The sequence below is a fragment of the Eschrichtius robustus genome, chromosome 14, assembly GCF_028021215.1.
Source record: "Eschrichtius robustus isolate mEscRob2 chromosome 14, mEscRob2.pri, whole genome shotgun sequence".
In the NCBI taxonomy this organism is placed as follows: Eukaryota; Metazoa; Chordata; class Mammalia; order Artiodactyla; family Eschrichtiidae; genus Eschrichtius; species Eschrichtius robustus.
Window position 1 is genome coordinate 20,517,253 of NC_090837.1, and position 19,187 is coordinate 20,536,439.

Consider the following 19,187-nt stretch of genomic DNA (forward strand, 5'->3'; position numbering starts at 1 on the left):
AAAAGTTTTTCTTTTAAGTGCCACTTAAGGAAATACTTTATTAGCTATCGATAAACATTTTAGTACCTTGATCAGTATGGTATAGTCATTAGAGGAAAAAAGAAAGGATTTGGATCCAGAATGAGTGAATAGAATCACTGCTCTGGCTCCTTCACTTACTGACTCCAGGCAAACCCACTCACCCCGGTAAGACAAAGTTTCCCCACTCTCTCAAGAGTTGGTGGGAAAATCAAGAAAGATAAATGACAAACAGCTCCCAGTACAGTGCCTTGCACAAGTGGCAGGTAATCAACAATATATGTTCCTCCCCTGCCCCGACCCAAAGTAGGTACTTAAATATTTTGTGAAGAAAATATAATATTGAGAAAAGCATGCTTTGCCAACAATCTTTTTGAAGTGTAAAGCTTCACCTATTCAGATTAACCATCCTCTTGACTCTAAATATAGTTTTTTCAGTGCCCTCAAGATGCTGACAAATGAGATTCCTTGGCAATTTTTATACCTAACAATTTTTTTTTTTTTAGCGGGAACACAATTTGATAAGGAGAGAAGTACTGTGCCCTCACTCCCAGAGATTGTGAAGAGGGGTTTCTTACAGTTTCTCAAACAGTAAAGTGTAAAAATCTTAGAGAAGAGAGATGGAATTTTTACCTTTCTGCAAATCCTCCTTAAGTGACTTGACCTGCAAAAGCAGAGGGCTGGGGAAAAAAAGAAAAGCAACAGAGAGAAGGGATGTTGTCAGCAGTAACTAACCAGCTTTCTTCACCACCCACAAAACACAAACAGATCACTCTGGACATATTCTAACTGGCAGCACAACAATGGGAGAAAGTTCCCTTAGAAAACAAACCCTGCACTTGTATTCAAGGAAATGGATAAATGCTACAGATTTGTTCAGAGTTGTCATCTCAGCTTTAAAAACAAAAAGAATGGACCACTTTTTAAAAGATGATTGGTTCATCAAATCCTGGAGGGCAGGACCATTTTTATCCAAAGGCAAAGAGCCATCTTCCCCTTCAATCCCCTTAGACAAAATATCACCTGGAAAGAGCGGGCTGCCCAGTTAGTTCCCTGCTCCTGTCGGACGCTCACCTGTACTCATCGTTGGGGTGAGCAATCTCCACAATGTCTCCAAGCTTGATGTAAGGAAACACTTTGGGGTTCACGACTAGCTCATCATCTGAAAGACAATTCAGCCATCTCAGGCAGCAAAGAACTCACTTGGGCAGCAGGTTGCTGTGTATGTTCTCATGTGGGGTCCTTACAACCCCATCATTTGGTATTATGACCCCATCTCGCAAGATGAAGTTCCATTTAAAATTGAGATTTAGGGCTTCCCTGGTGGCGCAGTGGTTGAGAATCCGCCTGCCAATGCAGGGGACACGGGTTCGAGCCCTGGTCTGGGAAGATCCCACACGCCGCAGACCAACTAGGCCCGTGAGCCACAATTGCTGAGCCTGCGCGTCTGGAGCCTGTGCTCCGCAACAAGAGAGGCCGCGATAATGAGAGGCCCGCGCACCACGATGAAGAGTGGCCCCCACTCGCCGCAACTAGAGAAAGCCCTCGCACAGAAACGAAGACCCAACACAGCCAGAAATAAAGAAATAAATTAATTAATCAAAAAAAAAATTGAGATTTAGCTCAACTGAAGGATTTGCACAGGAATCCAGAGCTAGTGAGTAGTTGAGGGGGACGGTGTTCAGGGACCTTTGTCTCCAGAGCTTTTCCTACTAGCCCACTGCTCCCAAGGAGAGGGTAACTCTTCTTCTCTGGGAATTAGGCCTCTGTGACAATCCTTGACTCCCTCAAATAGCATGTATCTGGCATATGCCAGGAACAAAACAGCCGGGGTCCCACATACAACAAAATCCTTTCTGTTTACAGTGTTCGCAGAACTTCTCAAAATACTGTCTGAATGTGACCCTCACAATAAATCTTTGGATCTAACAGAAGCAAGGAAATGACCTAGGAGATAAAGCAACTTGCCACAGGGTAGATAGCTAGTAACAGTACACCAGGACTGGTTACTAGTCCAGGGTTCCTAAACCAACCACCTCTTACACATGAAAATCAAGCCAGATAAAACACCCTGGACTTTGGAGGGCAGCACCTGATCAGGGGAAAACTTCATATATCAGTTCACATTAGAGTCCAATGAGACCCTTAAAATATAAGGAGAATGTGATTTCATATGTTTATCTACCCCTGCCCCCCACTGGGGGTGGGGGAGAATTCTTTCAAATATAACAAACTCAGGATCATAAAGATAGGGTGATTTTTTTTTCTTTCTGTTGTAGCTTTTAGGGAAAGACATGGCCTTCAGTTATGCTAAAACCATGACAAATAAGTATGTCCAGATTTCAAATATAATCAGATCTAACAAAAATTCAGCCTAGGAAAGCGAAGTACTGGGTTAATCCCACAGTTGCTTTTTTTTTTGTATATTGTTTCCATTGACAGATGTATACCAAATCCTCTATGAAGTCTTCCCCTAACTTCCACAGTCTGAATTAAGCTCCCTGAACACATATTCCTTCCTGCTCCATTTTATCATTTCCTTTTTGCATGTCTGTCTCATCAAGCTCATGAAAGCTCCGTAGGGAGAAGGGACCTTGTCATATTCAAAATCTTTAAGTTTGGTACGGGTATGTACTTAATAAATACTTGTTGGATGTATTTTTTAAATTTGATTTTTACTTTACTTATTGAAATACAGTTGATTTACAATACTGTGTTAGTTTTCAGTTGTTCAGCATAGTGATTCAGTATTTTTGCAGAATATATTCCATTATAGGTTATTACAAGATAACAGGTATATTCCCTGTGCTATGTAGTATATCCTTGTTGCTTATCTATATATAGTAGTTTGTATCTGTTAATCCCATACGCCTAATTTGTCCCTCCCCCCTTCGGTAACCACAGGTTTGTTTTCTATGTCTGTGAGTCTGTTTCTGTTTGTTTGTTTTTTTAATAAATTTATTTATTCATTTATTTATTTATTTATGGCTGCATTGGGTCTTTGTTGCTGCACGCAAGCTTTCTCTAGTTGTGGTGAGCAGGGGCTACTCTTCATTGCAGGTGTGGGCTTCTCATCGCGTTGGCTTCTCTTGTTGCGGAGCACAGGCTCTAGGTGTGCGGGCTTCAGTAGTTGTGGCACGCGGGCTCAGCAGTTGTGGCTCTTGGGCTCAGTAGTTGTGGCTCTTGGGGTCTAGAGCACAGGCTCAGTAGTTGTAGCGCATGGGCTTAGTTGCTCCGCAGCATGTGGGATCTTCCCAGACCAGGGCTCGAACCCCTGTTCCCTGCATTGGCAGGTGGATTCTTAACCACTGCACCACCAGGGAAGCCCTCTGTTTCTGTTTTGCATATACATTCATTTGTATTATTTTTTAGATTCCACACATAAGTGATATAATATAGTATTTTTGTCTTTGTCTGACTTATTTCACTAAGCATAATATTCTCTACATCCATCCATGTTGCTACAAATGGCAGTATTTCATTCTTTTTTATGACTGAGTAATATTGCTGGATGTATTTTATTTAGTTATTTTTCTTTATAGTCCTGCAGCAGACTGGGTACAGCACAGAGCTACCTTTGTCTTGTACACATGAAAAAGAAGACTCGCATACATTGTATATACGCTGTATATACTGTATCCTTGTATCCTTCCCTCCTCTGTCAAAAGTTATTTCTGTTGCATGTTCAATTCTGCTCCACAAACGTTTAGGCAGCTTCAGCTGCATACAAAGTACGGGGTTAACAACAGACTGTGGTTTTAGCAGAAATAGTGTTTTAAATATAGCAATGCTTAGTATATCCTTGTCCTGGTAATTACAATGGCTACATTTATTAAGCAGGTCGAAGGAGCCTGGTACTCTACTAAATACTATACATACATCATTTTACTTTATTCCCATAAGACCTTATGATATAGAAACTATTATTTTCCCTTTTTGGCAGTCCTTGCCTTTGGGTGGCTTATACATATATAACATAGGAACAAATGCATACTAAACTACAATTTTAAAAACACTCACTGTGTTGTTAATTCTAATTTCTGAAGCAAATAAGGTTGTTAGGACAGAGGGAAATTTATTCCTTTATGAAAGAAAAAATAATCATATGAGTAGGTGCTTTCCTATTCTACAGGTTTATAGACTCAGGGTGCTAAGAGAAATGGAGAAATTATTCTAAAGAGCTGGAATTTGTAGTTAAGGTAAACTAGGGGCTTGCCTGAGGTCACAGGGAAAGTTAGAGGCACAGCTGATACCCGGATTCATGTTTAACACAGGACAAGATGCTGTGTCCTGCCCCATCTCACCGTGCTTCAGAGCCAGGCAAAGGTTCATGCTTTGATCATACCTGTCTTATGCACATCCACTACTTCTCTTTCACTAAACATAAGTTTCTCTTATCTGCCAAACCAGTGCATACTGGAATTTTACAGAACATACACAGTAAATATGTAATAAAAAGATACAAACAAATCAACAAGGACCTAGCACAGAGAACTATATTCAATATCTTGTAATAACCTGTAAAGGAAAAGAATATCTAAAAAAAAAATCTATATATACATATATATAGGTATATATATCTATATATCTGAATCACTTTGCTATACACCTGAAACACAACACTGTAAATTAACTATACATTAATAAAAAAATTTTAAAAACAAAAACAAATGAAGAGTAGTAAGCTGGCAATATTCACAAAGTTTGTTAAAATGCAGGATGCAAATGCTTCTAGAAGGGGCCTGCTACTCTCCCCACTACAGTATCACACTTGCTGCTTCACTCAGTTAAGCTACCTGCCTAGCCTCGATTGTCACGAGTCAGTTTGAAAATTTCAAGGCACCGGACACATCAGAACCTCGGCCAACTTACACAACCTCCCTAAGACCAATCAATACTGACCACTGCCCCCAAAGCCCTTCTTGTGGATGACAAGTTTGTAGACCTTTGTTGTTCTCATCTTGTACTGTTGTTTCCTTCAGCTGTTCCAAGCTTGGGGGAGAGAAATCATCTTGCCTCCCTGCCAGTGAAACACAAACAAAAAGGCTGGAATGTCAGACTTTTCTTTGCAACTGCTCTTTGATTTCAGGGCAGTGAAAATACTGCCCTTGCTCAGCTGAGAGGTGGCACCAACCCTCGGATGAAATCACTCCTCCAATTACCAGGAGGGACGTTGAACAAACAGAACCAATGAATCTGGGAACGAAAGGGAATTCGGGCCAGGGTCTAGTCCAACCTCCAAGAAGATATTTTATCATACCCTAAAGAGAAAACTTGGAGTGAATGAGGCATTCATTACCTTGCCTCTATATAAACCAATAACACCCAAATATTAAAGAGATCTTAAAAGAGGTTAGGCACACAATCTGTACATGAGGAAAGTGAGAGCCAGTGCAAGGGACTTGCCCAAGGTCTCTGAGACAGAGAGGCATTCCCACTGCTCACGTTTCGCCATCGACGTCCTGGGCAAGGAGAGTGTAAATAGAGGAAGGCTCATTCCCCAAACCTCCATCTGCACAAACTCTCAGCGGTTCCTCCCCGCACCCTCCACCCCCATTTCATAGCTGATGCCACTGAGGCTCAGAGACGGAGAGAGACTTGCCTAAGGTCACACAGCGGGTTGGGGGTGGGGCCAGGTTTCGAACCTGGGCCCCGGCCCCCTCCCTCCTGATCCCCAAACACGGGCCCCGGGCGGGCAGCTCCACTCACCCGCAGCTCCGGAGCCCCTTCCCGCTTGAGGCCGGGGTTTCGAGGGTCGGACCCTGGCCAGGGCCCCCGCGCCTCCTCGGGACGCTCCGCCTACGCCCGCAGAGCCTGTGCAGATCCCCAGCCCGAGCTCCAGGCGCCAGCCGACCCGCCCCGGTCACCAAGCGCTCACCTGAGAAGCCGCGCGGCTCCGGTGGCTCCGCCCCGGGGCACCGCCCCCTTCCCGCCCACCCGCCCTGGGCCGCTCTGGCCGGGCCTCCGCCTCGTCTCGGTTCCCGCGCCACTTCCCCATCCGGGGCTCGTGCCGGGGGCGGGGCCTCGCGTGCGGCCTGTAGGTCGGGCTGAGCACCTGCGTTTCCCGCTCCCTATCCTGAGGGCCGTCGTCCCGGTACAGGAAATCCTTTTTCTCCCAGAAGTTCCGAAATAGATCCGAGCACAAGCGGTTCGCTTCCGACCTAGTGATTTCCTCAACAGGGCAAACTCGGGCGAATGTCCCCGGATCTGTAAACGATGTTATGGACCCTCGCCAGGCCTCTCAGGGCTACTGAGAGGCACAAAATAGAGTTTCTGGGAGAACTTTTGTAAAATGCAAAGGGCTAAGCACGTGCGATGGCCCCTGCTGGGAAGTATCCACTTGGGGGGCTTTTCAAATCCTTCCAAACCCCAAGTGGTGTTCTGTGCTTCTCTGGTTGTTAATAATAGCTACCATAGCTTTCACAAACATTTTTATGTAATCGTCACATCCCTTTTAGGTGGCAGATACTATCTCATTTCACAGACAGGGGAACAGGCTGAGGACACCAAACTCCTCCAAGGACAGATCTTGACCCAGTGGAGTCCAACTTGGCTCCGAAGGCTGAGCGTTTAACCAGCATCCTCGTGTCTCACCCAAGGGTTCAGCCTAAGCCCTTATCTGTTGGGACATCTTTCTCTTCTCAAGTTAAAAATCAGAGCTGTGTGGGCAGTGCCTGAAGCTGGCCAAGGACTCCTGGCAAGTTGCCAGCTCCATCTAATTGACCTACGGTTTTCAGAAATTTTCTGAATGTTGAAATAAAAAAAGCGTCACATACCTCAGAGGGACTGGGGAGTGAGTGAAGGATTCGATTCGGAAGTTAAATAACTTAACTCTTAAATAATTGTAATTTTTTAATAGTAAAGAAAAACATGTAATCAAGCAGACTGCAACAGTTGCAAAACCTGTCAAGGATAAAATGTTAAATATAAAATACATGTTTATGTTGCCAATTCAGGGGGCACACCCAGATCCCCTAGGCTGTTTTTCAGTAGCTGAAGTCCTTCCATCCCAGAGTTTAGGGGACTCTCTGTCCCTGGCCCTCAGGGGAATTTGATTCCTTCTCCTGAGAGATGTCCAAAATTGGTGTCGTATCTTAGAAATACAAATATTTCACTTTTTAATTTGGCAAAAATTTGTAAAAAACCTTGACGAGTTTTGAGATTTTAAAAAATTGCGTAGGGAATTCCCTGGTGGTCCAGTGGTTAGGACTCCATGATCTCACTGCCGAGGGCACGGGATCAATCCCTGGTGGGGGGAACTAAGATCCCACAAGCCATGTGGCCAAAAAAAAAAAAAGTCTAAAGCTGGTCAAAGTTACGGGTTAGGGAAGGCTGGAGCGGGTAGCTCCCAGACTGGAGAGCCAATGGCCTTGGTTCTACAATCTACAATCACTGTGCTACAATCACATGCAGGATTGCCTGTTTTTTGCTGTGTGGCTTTGCACAGGATACTTCTCTTTCCTCAAATTTCTCCCCTGACAGATGGGAATAAAAAGTACGTGTTCTTCCTCCTTCACAAGGTGTTTGAGGGCCAAGCGAGGGGAGGGACATGTTGTCTTTGAAATTAGAAGAACTTAAAGTGCCAAGTAAATGTCACCAAAAGCATGGAATTTGTCAGGAAATTGGCTCTTCTCGACTTTTAGGGGATTGAATTATATATGATGCTTCTTTGGGGTCCGTTTGTGCTTAACACAGAGCTAGGAGCAAGACTAGGACTAGGGTGAGGTGGGTGGGGCTAATGAGACACTTGCCTTATTTAGAGCACAAAATGCTAAGGGGGTGCCAACAAACTCAGCAATGTAAATAATGTGTTTTTTTTAAAAAAAGAATACAAAAAAATCCATGTTGAACAAAATATCACATTTTTAAAGACAAGATCAATAGTGGTGCTGTGCAGTAATATTAGATCCTGAGGGAAAAGACAAACCAGTAATACTGAGTTTCTCAGATCCTCTTCTATAGGCACGTAGTTGCCTGAGAAAGAACTTGAGGACTTGGCTACTATAAGTGTAGGAATGTTCTAAAGTGAATTTCTAGTTAATTCATCCCAATAGCATCTGTGGTAGCCTATATGTAAACTGTGTATGTATATAGACGATGGATGGACTTACAGGCTGTAAACAATAGGGTTGGCATTTAGGTGTGTATATCTCCAGCCCTAACTAAAGCTGGGAAAACCAGTGTCTTAGATAAAATGGTCCACATGTTGACTGGTTCAAGGATACGTTGATTGGAGAGGAGAAAATTAAAATCTCCCACAAACCTCCAAACCTCTAGCTCTCTACTCAGCCAAGTTGATAAGCTCCAAGAGACAACAGATTTCTGTTTAACACAGGGCTGTGTGATTTGGGGATTGATTGCACTCTCTGGACCGTCTCAATTCCCTCTTGAATAAACGTTCTTTTCCTTCCTTCAAATATCTGTTGAGTGCCTGCTTGTGCAGGACACTGCTCTAGGTGCTGAGCAAAGAATGATGAACAAAACAGACAAGGGTGCAAGGGACAGATGATAAAAGAGTCGATAAACATGAAACGGCAATTTCGGCTAGTGTTAAAGCTATGAAGAAATTAAAACAAGATGCCAGAAAGGAGATGGAGCAGGGGAGTGACATGATCTAAAATACTGATTCCAGGTATAAAAAGATATCTTGGGTTGCCAGGGTAGAAGCCGGGAGGCTCGGAGAGTTGCAGCCGTTCGGGCCAGAAAAGAGACTGGACCAGAGTGGTCTCAGTGGAGTCAGACACTGGACCTGAAGCTCAGCAGGAGCAGAGTTAAAAGATGTGTTCCCCTTTAAGAGTCCCGGCCGCAGGGGCGGGGCAGAGGCCGCTGGAGCTAGCCGAGGGCGGGAGGCTCCATGCGGGAAGAGCCGCCCCAGGAGAGCGCGCGCGCAGTGCGGGGGCGGGACCTGGGCGAGTCCGCATGGCTAGCTCGGGCCCCGGATGAGGAAGTGCGGGGCGACCATAGAGACGAAGAGGCGGCGGCGGCCGGAGCGCCCCCGGGCTCTCTCGGCTCCGCAGGCTCAGGTAGACCTGGAGGCTACGGGGCAGCGGCTGCAGAGGCCGGGCTGGCGGGGCGAGCGCGGGCCGCGGAGCCGACCTCAGGGTAAGAGGCCGGGGGCGGGAAGGCTTCGGGCGTAGCCGCCCCGCCCTACTCCAGCCTGAGCGGACCCTTCGCCGGGCGGTGCAGGCTGAAGGGGAGCCCGGGCCCCCCGCCCTCTCGGAGCGCCGAAGGGAACGCAGGCTGCGCTGCGGGCGCGGAGCGACCCGGGAAGAGGGCCCCGCGTCGCGAGGGGAAAACGGCTTCTCCGAGTCATGGCTCCGGCGGGGGAGAACGACTCCTCTTCGACCTCGATACGGCGGGGGACCCCCAACTTCTCTCCTCGGGGCGGGCGACGCCCCTTGTCGTGGGCGAACGCGCTTCTCCGGCTGCGGCGCTTGTCAGCAGAGGGAGACCCGCTCCCGGGGTGCGAGAGGGCGATTCTGAACTTATTTTCAGGAGGGATAAGATCTCTCTCGATTTGGTCAGCGCCCCTCAGGTGGAGAGAAAGACTCAAGTTGCCTAAAAGTGACAGGGGGCTCTTCCTTCCCTGTAAAAGATAGATTTATTTTCCCTTCTTTATTTTTTATCTTTACCCTGGTACAGAGGGAGGAAGATCCTGAATTTACTTTATGGTGTTAGTCAGCCTTTCTCCCCTCCCCCAGTCGTGTCCACAGAGTGAGCCTCGCTTCTCCGCCCCTGAGCTTATTGGTGTGCCTGGAGCTCTTTTCCCTCGCACAGTGAAGAGCGTGGCGTTTGGAGTGTGATGGATGCAAGCCCGCGTGTGTCCCACTTCCCATCTTTGTGACCTTGACTCATTTCTTAACCTTTTGTCAGTCCTCCCATCTCTAATTTGGGTACTCTCTTCAAAGAATTGTCCTAAGGGCTAAAGGAAATTTTGTGTAAGTGCTTGGTACATAGTAACCTTTTGGAAAACTGTTGCTATTACTGTTACTTAATTTGTTTTTGTTTTTTTTAAAAAAGGAAACTGGTATCTTCCACAGAGAAACACAGATTTTTCCATGCATGTCTCCTCCTCCCATCCCTCCCCACCCCCTATCACTTTCTGAGGAGGCTTTTCCCTGGGGCAGAGAAAGAGGCACTTGTACTGTCTTAGATCCGACCACACTTACCAAATTAACAAAGAGGGCCTCAGTTAGAATAATCTGCAAAAAAGACTGCTTTTGGAAGCAGGTCTGTACTCCAAGAGGGAGAACTGATAGAAGCCAACCTTTCCTTTGTCCACAGAAGCTATCACTCCTTCCCGACTGGTTAGAGATGCCCTCTCCCACTCCCCCTACTTGCTCTAGTGACGAAAAAGCTTCCTTCTATCTGATGTGCACACCCCCCTACACCCAAGATGGAGATTCCAACTTCTTTCTCTTGCTCTCCCAAGAAAAATAAGACTCTAGACCTATGAGAGGAGAACGCTTTCCTGCTGTATATTTGGAGTGGCACAGATGGTTTCTTTTCTCCCCTTCCTTTGAAAAAGGAATGAAAATCTTTTATGCAGAGTCTTTGTCAGTAGAAATCAGGAGTATTTTCACTGTTTCACTCCCCATGTGGAGACAGAGGGATCCTTTTTCTGCATGCTGATAAAGGGAGGAACGGGGGGAAGCCGTGCTTGATGCTATTGAGATTTCTTGTGCACTCCGTGGGGAAGAGCCAGGCCCTGTTCAGTATATGGACTTCCCTGCCCCACTTTCAGTTTGTCTAGAGATCTTGTTCAAAGATTCTTCTTTCTCTGTTACTCAAGAAGAGGCCCCCTTCTCCGAATTCCCTCAGGGAGGGATTGGCTACAGTGTCCGAAGCTTTGGAAAAGAAAGCCCCTTTCTCAAGGTGAAAGGAGTGTGGTGAACTTCTGAGGGCCTGATCATTATTTTGAGTATTGGCCCTTGTCACAAGTGTGGTAGTGCCTAGTGTTATTAACTGCTTCGTTTGGTTAAGAGCAGCCCCTTTGCTTTTGGAATTAAAGGGAAGGGAGACCGTCAGATGGGATTATTGGGGCACATGGCTTTCTGTTCTGTTGTTTTCTTTGTTTGATTTTTTTTCTTCTTTTGCTTACTGCTGTAAACTTTGTACCCCCAGAACTTTTGTTTTGGGGCATGTTTGAATGACTAAAGTTGCCACTTTGTCAGGTTTTTAGTATTATAAAACGTATTCTAATGAGGCCGAGAGCTGCAATGTTAATCTTTCATTCGTAGTTTCCCCATCCTCCCCTTGGCTTTTGTTATTTGGTGGGATGGGAATTAACACTTCCAAATTGCCTGAAGACACACTGAAGAACAGCTTTCTATCTTTTTCGTATGTAAAGTGTTCTTAAATTACCTTGTTTGCCCTTGAGTACTTGCAGTGGGGATTAGTCTGAGCTCTGTACCACTTTTGTTGGTGTCTATAGGTCTGCTGTGCTGAAACAAACTGAAACAGAAAAGTTATTTAGAGTCTTAGGATTTTTACGGGTAACACAATGCTTTGCGATTATTTTGTTTAATTTGTACATGTGAAAAACAAGCCCAGGAAAGTTCAGTGACACACTCAAGGCCGTGCAGCTAGTAAGCGAGAGGCAGGATAGGGACCCTGGTCTCCCAGCTTGGAGACCGACAACTAGACTGCTTCCCAGCACTGATTCTGCATTTGAAGCAGAAAGACTGGGAGATGATAATTCTCAATTAAAAGGGCTTTCTTCTTTTACTGGAATAATTGTACTGCATACTCCTTATAAACATTAGTCTTCCCCCCATCCCCACCCCTGGGATAAATCCATCCCCTAAACAATGTAATTCTTATTTGTGTTAATGGTAAAGAGAGAGTTGTTTGTGAATGAATCTGTGGGTTATTTTCTGCTTATACCTCAAACTAGGTAATTATCTGATGTCTTCACCCAGTAGGTTGGTTATAAATCATTAGTAAGGATTAAGCCATAAATCCCTGTCTACATTTTATAAGCATGTGTTACTCTTTCCTCTTACTTCAAGTTTATTTAACACTTTAGTGTAAAAAATTTATGATTGAGGGAGAGAGCTGACGTTTGGAAAGATACTGATAAAGGGATAATACACTTACCGGTTATTCTTTATTGCTTCATATTTGGATCTTGAGATACAACGTTTTAAAAAAATTTTAACACGTGTGATAGTTGAGAGGAGAGTTTAGTGATGTGAGCTGGTGAGCTGAGAATAATTGTAAACTGCTCTAGGCTTGCATCTAAATATGACTTCACCTCTGAGGGCTCCAGCTGAGGCACTTAGCTGTCCTTGGTGACTCCACTTCACATACTGCTGAGAAACTTGAGGACCAGAATCAGGCTGCAAAAAGGAAGGAGTGTCTGTTTTGCTTCGACAGCCGATGTGCCTAGTTGTTTTACAGGTTGAAAAGTCTTATAATTATGTCTCTACCAAACACATGTATCAAGAGATGGTAGTTTTGTGGCGTTTGGCTTTTGTATATTGGAAGTTATCTTTTGGTGACCAAGCTTTACAATTCTGTTTTGGTCCACACCAGTTTACAACATAGATGGAGGTGTAGGAAAGGTAATGGCACTGTTTTCCCTGAGGAATATTTTGAGCCATTTTATGTGATTATCAATATTGCCTCTTTGTGATAAGCATCTGTTTAGGAAGCATGTATTTGTGCGTGATTTTGTGTTCAGAACAAAATCTTGAGTTAGGACTGTGGGGTTGGAAAGGAGTGAGATTTGTTAGAGACACAGCTGGAGTTGGGACCGTTGGTACAAGTGCTAATTGAACGGCATGTGGATGGTCAGATATGGTTATGTCTGGGGATTCAAGTCTGAGCTCTGGGGTAACAGGGGTGCCATTACTAAGAGAGGCAATGGGATCAAAAATAAGCATGTAAGGCTCCTGAGAGCCTCTTACTCATCCTGTTTCTCATAGCTGCTTGCATGTAGCAATACTCGATTATTCACTGGGTTGAATGGGTTCTATTTTAGGCATGTTACGTTTTGGGGGGGGTGCCATCCTTGTGAGTGAAATGTAGGTCACAGCTTGAGAAAAAGTTGGGGCTAGGGACGGATTTCTTTTTTTAAAAAATCAGCTTTATTAAGATATAATTCATATAACTTGTAATTCATCAACTTAAATTGTACAATTCAGTGGTGTTTGGCATAGTCTGAGTTGTGCAGCCATCACCACAATCAATTTTAGAACACTTTTATTGCCCCTAAAAGAAAAACTGTCCATCAGCCACTCCCTATTTCTCCAACTGTTCCAGCAGTAAGTGGTCACTAATCCACTTTCTGACTCCAGATTTGCCTGCTGTGGACATTTCGTGTAAGTGAGATCTTATAATATGTGGTCTTCTGTGCCTGGCTTCTTTTACTTACATAAGGTTTTCAAGGTTCATCCATGTTGTGTCATGAATCAACACATCATTTCTTTTCATAGTTAAGTAATACTCCATTGTGTGGATAGACCACATTTTGTTGATCCGTTCATCAGTTGATGGACATTTTGATTTGTTTCCACTTTTTGGCTCTTGTGAACAGTTCTGCGGTGAGCATCCGTGTACAAGTTTTTGTGCGGGCATGTGGTTTTTGCACGGGCATGTGGTTTTTGCACATGTTCCTCAGAGTGGAGTCGCTGGATCATGTGGTTACTCTGTGCTTAAAGGGACAGTTTTGAGTCATCCTCTTATCAGAGAAGCTGCACGAAAAGGTGAGGTCATCAAAAAAGTGAAGCCTGGGAAGGGGGTGTATCGAGGGTTGAACTTGAGAACACCCACACTTTGGCAGGCAGGGAGACCCACGGAGCTTGTCTCCACCTTCTCTTCTACAGTAGTCTTTCCTGCACTTACTCTTTCGGTGCGTATGTGGTGTGACAACCAAAAGCTGGATTGTTATCTGTCGATGGGAAAGGGAAACTGAACCAAATTAAAATGGAGCACTTCCAACCTTTTGGGAGCGGGGGCATCAAATAGCAGTTTCACTTTATCCCTTAACCCCCACGTACACACACACACACACACACACACACACACACACACACAAAATGGCTTAAAATCTAAAGTACCCCTAGAAATCCAGGAGCTAGAGGAGAAAGGGGAAGACTAGCTCCAGAAAGGATGCCTTTGTCAGCACGGTTTATGAAAGTCCCCTGTGAGTCTCACCTCACTCCTTTGCATGCCAGTCCGTCTCTCCTTGCTTCTCTTTTGGATTCAGGTTTCTTCACCAGCCCTCCTGTGTTACCTCAACCTTATGGACCAGCAGTCTGCTTTCCTGTAATTTCTAGTATTCGTATTTAAGTTAGTGGTGTTGCGTTATGTCCTTTCACCTTTGAGTAGGGTTCCTTGAAAACACTAAGGCGCTCGCTCAGCAGATGAGAGCATAGGGACGTGAGTAAATCAGCCACCACAGGTTGGAAAACCAGGAGAAAGGCAGAATGGTCTGGAATGAGAGGACCTGTCATCTGCCCTTCCTCAGCCCCAGCTCCAGTCCAGACAGCACAAGCCAGTGTAGGGGACCTTCTGTCAAGGAGGAACAGTCGTCAACCCAGGAGTGCTCAAGGAGCGGGCTGCTCATTGACGGGGAGGCAGAGCGTGTGCCTTTGTGTAAGCGGCATCGGTGGGCTTCCCCCCATAATCAGGGTATGAACAGAGACAGGGCCCAGGGCCGCTGGGTCGTAAGGAGGGAGTTACATGGTGTCTCGGAGAGTCCCTCATGCTCAGAAATCTGATCGTGGTTGGTGGAGAGACGGTGAGACAGCCTAACAGTCAAAACAGTTCCGTAGCGAGCTCTGGGTATTACTTGTATGTAACATGTTTATTTTGGAGAAAGATGGACATTAGGAAGTGGTGAGAGTACATCTGAAACATCCTTTCCTACGTGCATTTCGGCCAAAGGGATCTGCCGTCAGTACTTCTGATAAATTCTTGTTATCAACTCGGAGATTCCAAATATTTCTCACCTTCTCTCTCCTCCTGTTTAGGGTTAAGGAAAACATCAAGAACGAAAGCGTGCAGTATCTCATTTGGTTATCATTTCCGCCTTGGTCAGGTCAAGTGGATTTTGTGGTGGAAACCACACGCGTTTGGTAGACTAAAATGGAAAAGTTACTGGCCAGGAGACCCTGGTTCTGGGTGTACCATTCCCTATCTGTGTGTGCGTTTGTTTTGATTACTTTAATAATACAGTATCATGAACTACTTAAATATATACATTTTAGCAAATAACCCATGTTCCCATTACCCAATGTGAGAAGTGAAACATGACCGACACAGTGGAAGCCCTGGGTGTCCCCCCTCCTTCCCTCAGTTAACCATGTAATATTTTAGGCAGGTCACCTTTACCCTCTTCAGGTGTGGTGTTAGAACCTGTAACAGGAGGACAACAGCCGCCCTGCTTAGCTCACTGGGTTGTTATGAGAATCAAATGAGTGGTGTCTGTGAAGGCACTTGGAAAATCTCGAGGTGCTGAGTTGAAGTCAGGAAGAATTTGCCCAAGAGCTGATTTAGTCGTGTCGGGTGCCAGCCTGCGTAGACACAGCTCAGGTGTTTGGTGAGCACTTTTCTCTATATCTTCTTCCAAAGAGAATTCTTAATGAAGAAAAGTCAGTGAATCGAATTCTACAGAGTCCCTCAGTATATGTTAATTCAGCAAATATTTTCTGAGTACCTGCTATGGGTGAAACAACTATTCCAGGCAGCAGGGATATAGCAGCGAACAAAACGCGCAAGGTTCACGACCTGAAAACAATTCAAAAACCTTCTTTACCTTCTTATTTATATCGGGTCTATCCTTGGATGCTTAGACATGTCTTATTCTCATCTACATTTGATGAGATCTCACTTAAATCCAGATTTATACTAAGAATTGTTCACAAGGCAGTATTTGCATTGAAATTAGACAGATGTCTATTAAAGGTTTAAGGTATTTATTTTCCTCAAACTCAGTCTCTTACAGAGAATTTTTTGGTGCCAGATAATGCTGGCATTTGAGGTAGAATTTTTTGCCTTTGTTTTAGCCAGTTTAAGCTGAGACAGCTTTCTACTACCCTGCAAGGTTTTAAACTTTTATCCCTTCCTTTGATTTGTGTCAGGGTGAGCCGTTTGGTGTAAAAGACTTGACTCCATATCTGCATCTGCCCCCATGCTGTCATCCGGCGTAGAGACCCAGCCCGTTCCACTCGATTCCTCCATGTCTGCCGAGGTGCAGGAATTATACTCTGAACTCCCAGTGAGTGTCTCCAAAGAGCTTCATGCTGACCCTGAGCCAAGTGCGATTCCAGATGTAAAACCTGGAGCCTCAAGCTCTCGTATAAGTCAGAGTAGGGCAGTGCCCTTGGAGCTGCAGAGGACTCCTGTGGAAAGTTGTCGCGAAGAAACCCCTGAGACCTTGGACCATGGGGGTGAGCCTGGGCGGTGTGGGCTGGTGGACCCCACAGCAGAAGGTTCTGTGGCTTCTGGGATCTTGGATAGGGAAGTGAAAGCCAAGAGCATGGAGCAAAAGGTCTTCAGAGATGGAGGGGACCAGGCGGAGATTGTAAGAGACCCCTGTGAGGGAGCAAAGGAAGACACACGTCAATATTCCAAAGCTGCTGAAGAGAAGCTCTGCCCCAGCCAGGTAAGAAATGAGATCTTGATGCAGATCAGTTGAGTGGGGATGGCATCTTTCCAGCTGGACTAACACTTCGCAGAATAAATTACAGAGTCTGAGAGGTAGCTTATGATTTATTCTTGAAACATTTCCAAAATGTTGATTTTGATGTTAACTTTCTTTTGATGATTTTTAAAAACATTCGTGTCGCATCAGACACTTGAGAGGAAGTGCTTATCTCATGAAAACGTGTCAGTCCTCTCACACAGCTACTGTATATGGAATGTTGAGTCTCTTTGTGATGGTCGTGTGGGATTTCTGTGTCTGATGTTAAGGAACGATGTGTACTCGTTCCTTGAGTTTTGGTAGCGTCATGGTTAGGATAGAGTGAGGTGTCACAGAGGTATCTTTGAGGGAGACTGTTGACCCAGCTAGGGCTTCATAGGATGGATACCCTCGTGGGGTCTCCATATTTCAGAAGTAAGTCCTAAGCTTTGTAGGTCTAGAAACTTGACTTGTATCTTTTGTACGTCAGAGGTGATGATCTCCAAAGGACTGATCCAAGCTACCCCCCTTCATGAGAGGCTGAAGCTTAAATCAGAAAGCCAGTTCTTTAACTAATACACGGTGAAAAGTGGAATCACTGCTTGCTGTGGCATGGAAAATCCCGTCTCTGTGAATTTGATATTGGAGTAAGAGGGATTAGTTAGGTGAGACTAATGGTTAGTGAGCTAAGGTAGCCTGATGGACCCCAGTTCCTAAAGGAAGTTTTACCTGCCAAGTGGACTAGAATGCTTACTCTTTGCCCTGGATGGTGCCTTAGATCAAGAGTTAGTAAACTTTCTGTGTAAAGGGTCGTACAGTAAATATTTTAGGCTTTGCAGGCCATATGGCCTCTGTTGAAACTACTCAACTCTGCCATTGTTGCTTGAAAGCAGGCATAGGTGATTCTTACAAAAATTAGTGTGGCTGTGTTCCAGTAAAGTGTTGTCTATAAGCACAGGCTGTAGTTTGTAAACCCCTGCTCTATGTACTAATAAATTCGTATTCTCTGGGCTTCCTGGGCTAGGCTCCATTCCCCACCTGATAAAAATACATCATTTATTTACACAGGTTACAGGGCAATTGACTGTCATTAGTAGGCTGCGTATATTAACCATAATTAAGAATAGATAAAGCATGAAGTAACAGTTGAACAAAATATCAGATTTTATGCTGTGGTGACCTATCCTTAAAAATATAGTTAAATGAGCAACGTAACAGATCCAGAAGTTCCTTACTCCTTGTTATGGTGGGCTGCGTCTAACAAGATGGAAAGTTTTCTTCATGTAAAATTTGATATAAAATGAAAGTATGCATATATAAATGAACACAACATACTTATATCAGTACATGTATATACACACATATATACGTACCACCCAACCCGAGAACTAGAAGATTACTGTTTCCCTATTCCTTTTCTAAACCATTCCCTTTCTCCTTTTTAACTCCACCAGAGGTAAATTACATTTTGAATTGTGTAAAGCAAAATGAAATTTAATAGATATAAATGCAAGATTTTGTACTTGGTTTCATAAAGGGAACTACACACAAGTGGAAAACAGAAGTGAAAAACAGAAGCCCTACAGGTTTTAACTGGTTAATTAGAATAGACTCTGTAGCTGCCAAGAAAAGCCAGTTTGCTCTTAATATACATTAACAAAATGTGTTGCCTGGACAGAGGTGGTGGTTGTGTGCTTGTGTGCTGGTTTGCCTGTACCTAGAGTATCATCCTCATGGTTCTCTCTCCCCTACCCCCCCAGCACTCAGATGAGCTCAAGATACAGGGAGGATGGGGTGGGGGGCAGAGGGGAAGCAAGGAATGAGTCAGTGTTGGGGTTCCTGGCCAAAGCAGAGCCTGTCCCTTCCTTTTCACATTGAGCCTGGGGTCATGTGGGAGGAATGTATTCATGGATAAGGATTCACACTAAGGACACAACGTGAAAATACCCCATTGGAAGCCGAGTTGCTGGGTCTTCCTGAAAACTCAGGAGGAATGAGAGAAGCCTTTGAGACTTTGGAGGGTTGAGCAGAGCAGTTCTGTTGGGCACAGTTAAGCTCAGGGGAAGACGGGTGGGACGGGGCAGCTCCTGACATTCTTAGGTCACAGCACCATTGGAAATCTGGATGAATGCTGCAGGCCTCTCAGAAAAGCAGACATGCCATCCTGGAAGGTCTGCAGACTCCAGACATCCTTGGACCCCAGGTTAACTCTTGCTAGATTGGCAAAACACCACAAACATAGTCAAAAGACAACTGACAAATTGGGAGGACATATTTGCAACATATATCATGGATAATGGGCTTATATCTCTACTGTATAAAGACCTCTTAAATTGGGGAATGAAAAAACTCAATAGAAAAATGGAGGAGACACTTGAGTAGATAAGTCACTGCATGCATGTGTGTTTGTGTGTGTGTGTATTGTGTTTAAACACATGAAGATGACTGACCTCACTCATAATTAGAGATGCAAATTTAAACAACCCATGATACTACTTTTATGAAACCTATCAGATTGGTGAACATGAAGAATTGGCAA

At 44.7% G+C, this 19,187-nt stretch overlaps 2 protein-coding genes across 11 annotated transcripts in view; one reads left to right on the forward strand and one right to left on the reverse strand.

The window, feature by feature from the left end:
• Window positions 1-5,938, reverse strand: part of DEPDC5 (DEP domain containing 5, GATOR1 subcomplex subunit) — a 91,219-nt gene extending 85,281 nt beyond the window's left edge. For 5 of the 6 annotated variants that reach the window (XR_011076268.1, XM_068563221.1, XM_068563219.1 and 2 more), the window contains exons 1-4: window positions 5,728-5,910; window positions 4,921-5,038; window positions 1,093-1,180; window positions 652-698 (exon numbers count right to left, since the gene is read on the reverse strand). Coding sequence is in view for 5 of the 6 variants with exons in the window: in XM_068563221.1 (XP_068419322.1) it covers window positions 652-698; window positions 1,093-1,180; window positions 4,921-4,978 (193 nt within the window). In the remaining variant the exon portion in view is untranslated. Of the gene's footprint in view, window positions 1-651; window positions 699-1,092; window positions 1,181-4,920; window positions 5,039-5,727 lie in introns of all 6 variants that reach the window. The other variant, XM_068563220.1, reaches the window with a different exon arrangement.
• Window positions 5,939-8,941: 3,003 nt separating this feature from the next.
• PRR14L (proline rich 14 like) overlaps window positions 8,942-19,187 on the forward strand; it is a 55,294-nt gene continuing 45,048 nt past the window's right edge. For 3 of the 5 annotated variants that reach the window (XM_068562290.1, XM_068562292.1, XM_068562293.1), the window contains exons 1-2: window positions 8,942-9,120; window positions 16,107-16,630. In XM_068562290.1, the coding sequence (XP_068418391.1) occupies window positions 16,157-16,630 (474 nt within the window). In that variant the 5' untranslated portion in view covers window positions 8,942-9,120; window positions 16,107-16,156. Of the gene's footprint in view, window positions 9,121-15,492; window positions 15,566-16,106; window positions 16,631-19,187 lie in introns of those variants that run through there. The other 2 variants (XM_068562291.1, XM_068562294.1) reach the window with 2 other exon arrangements.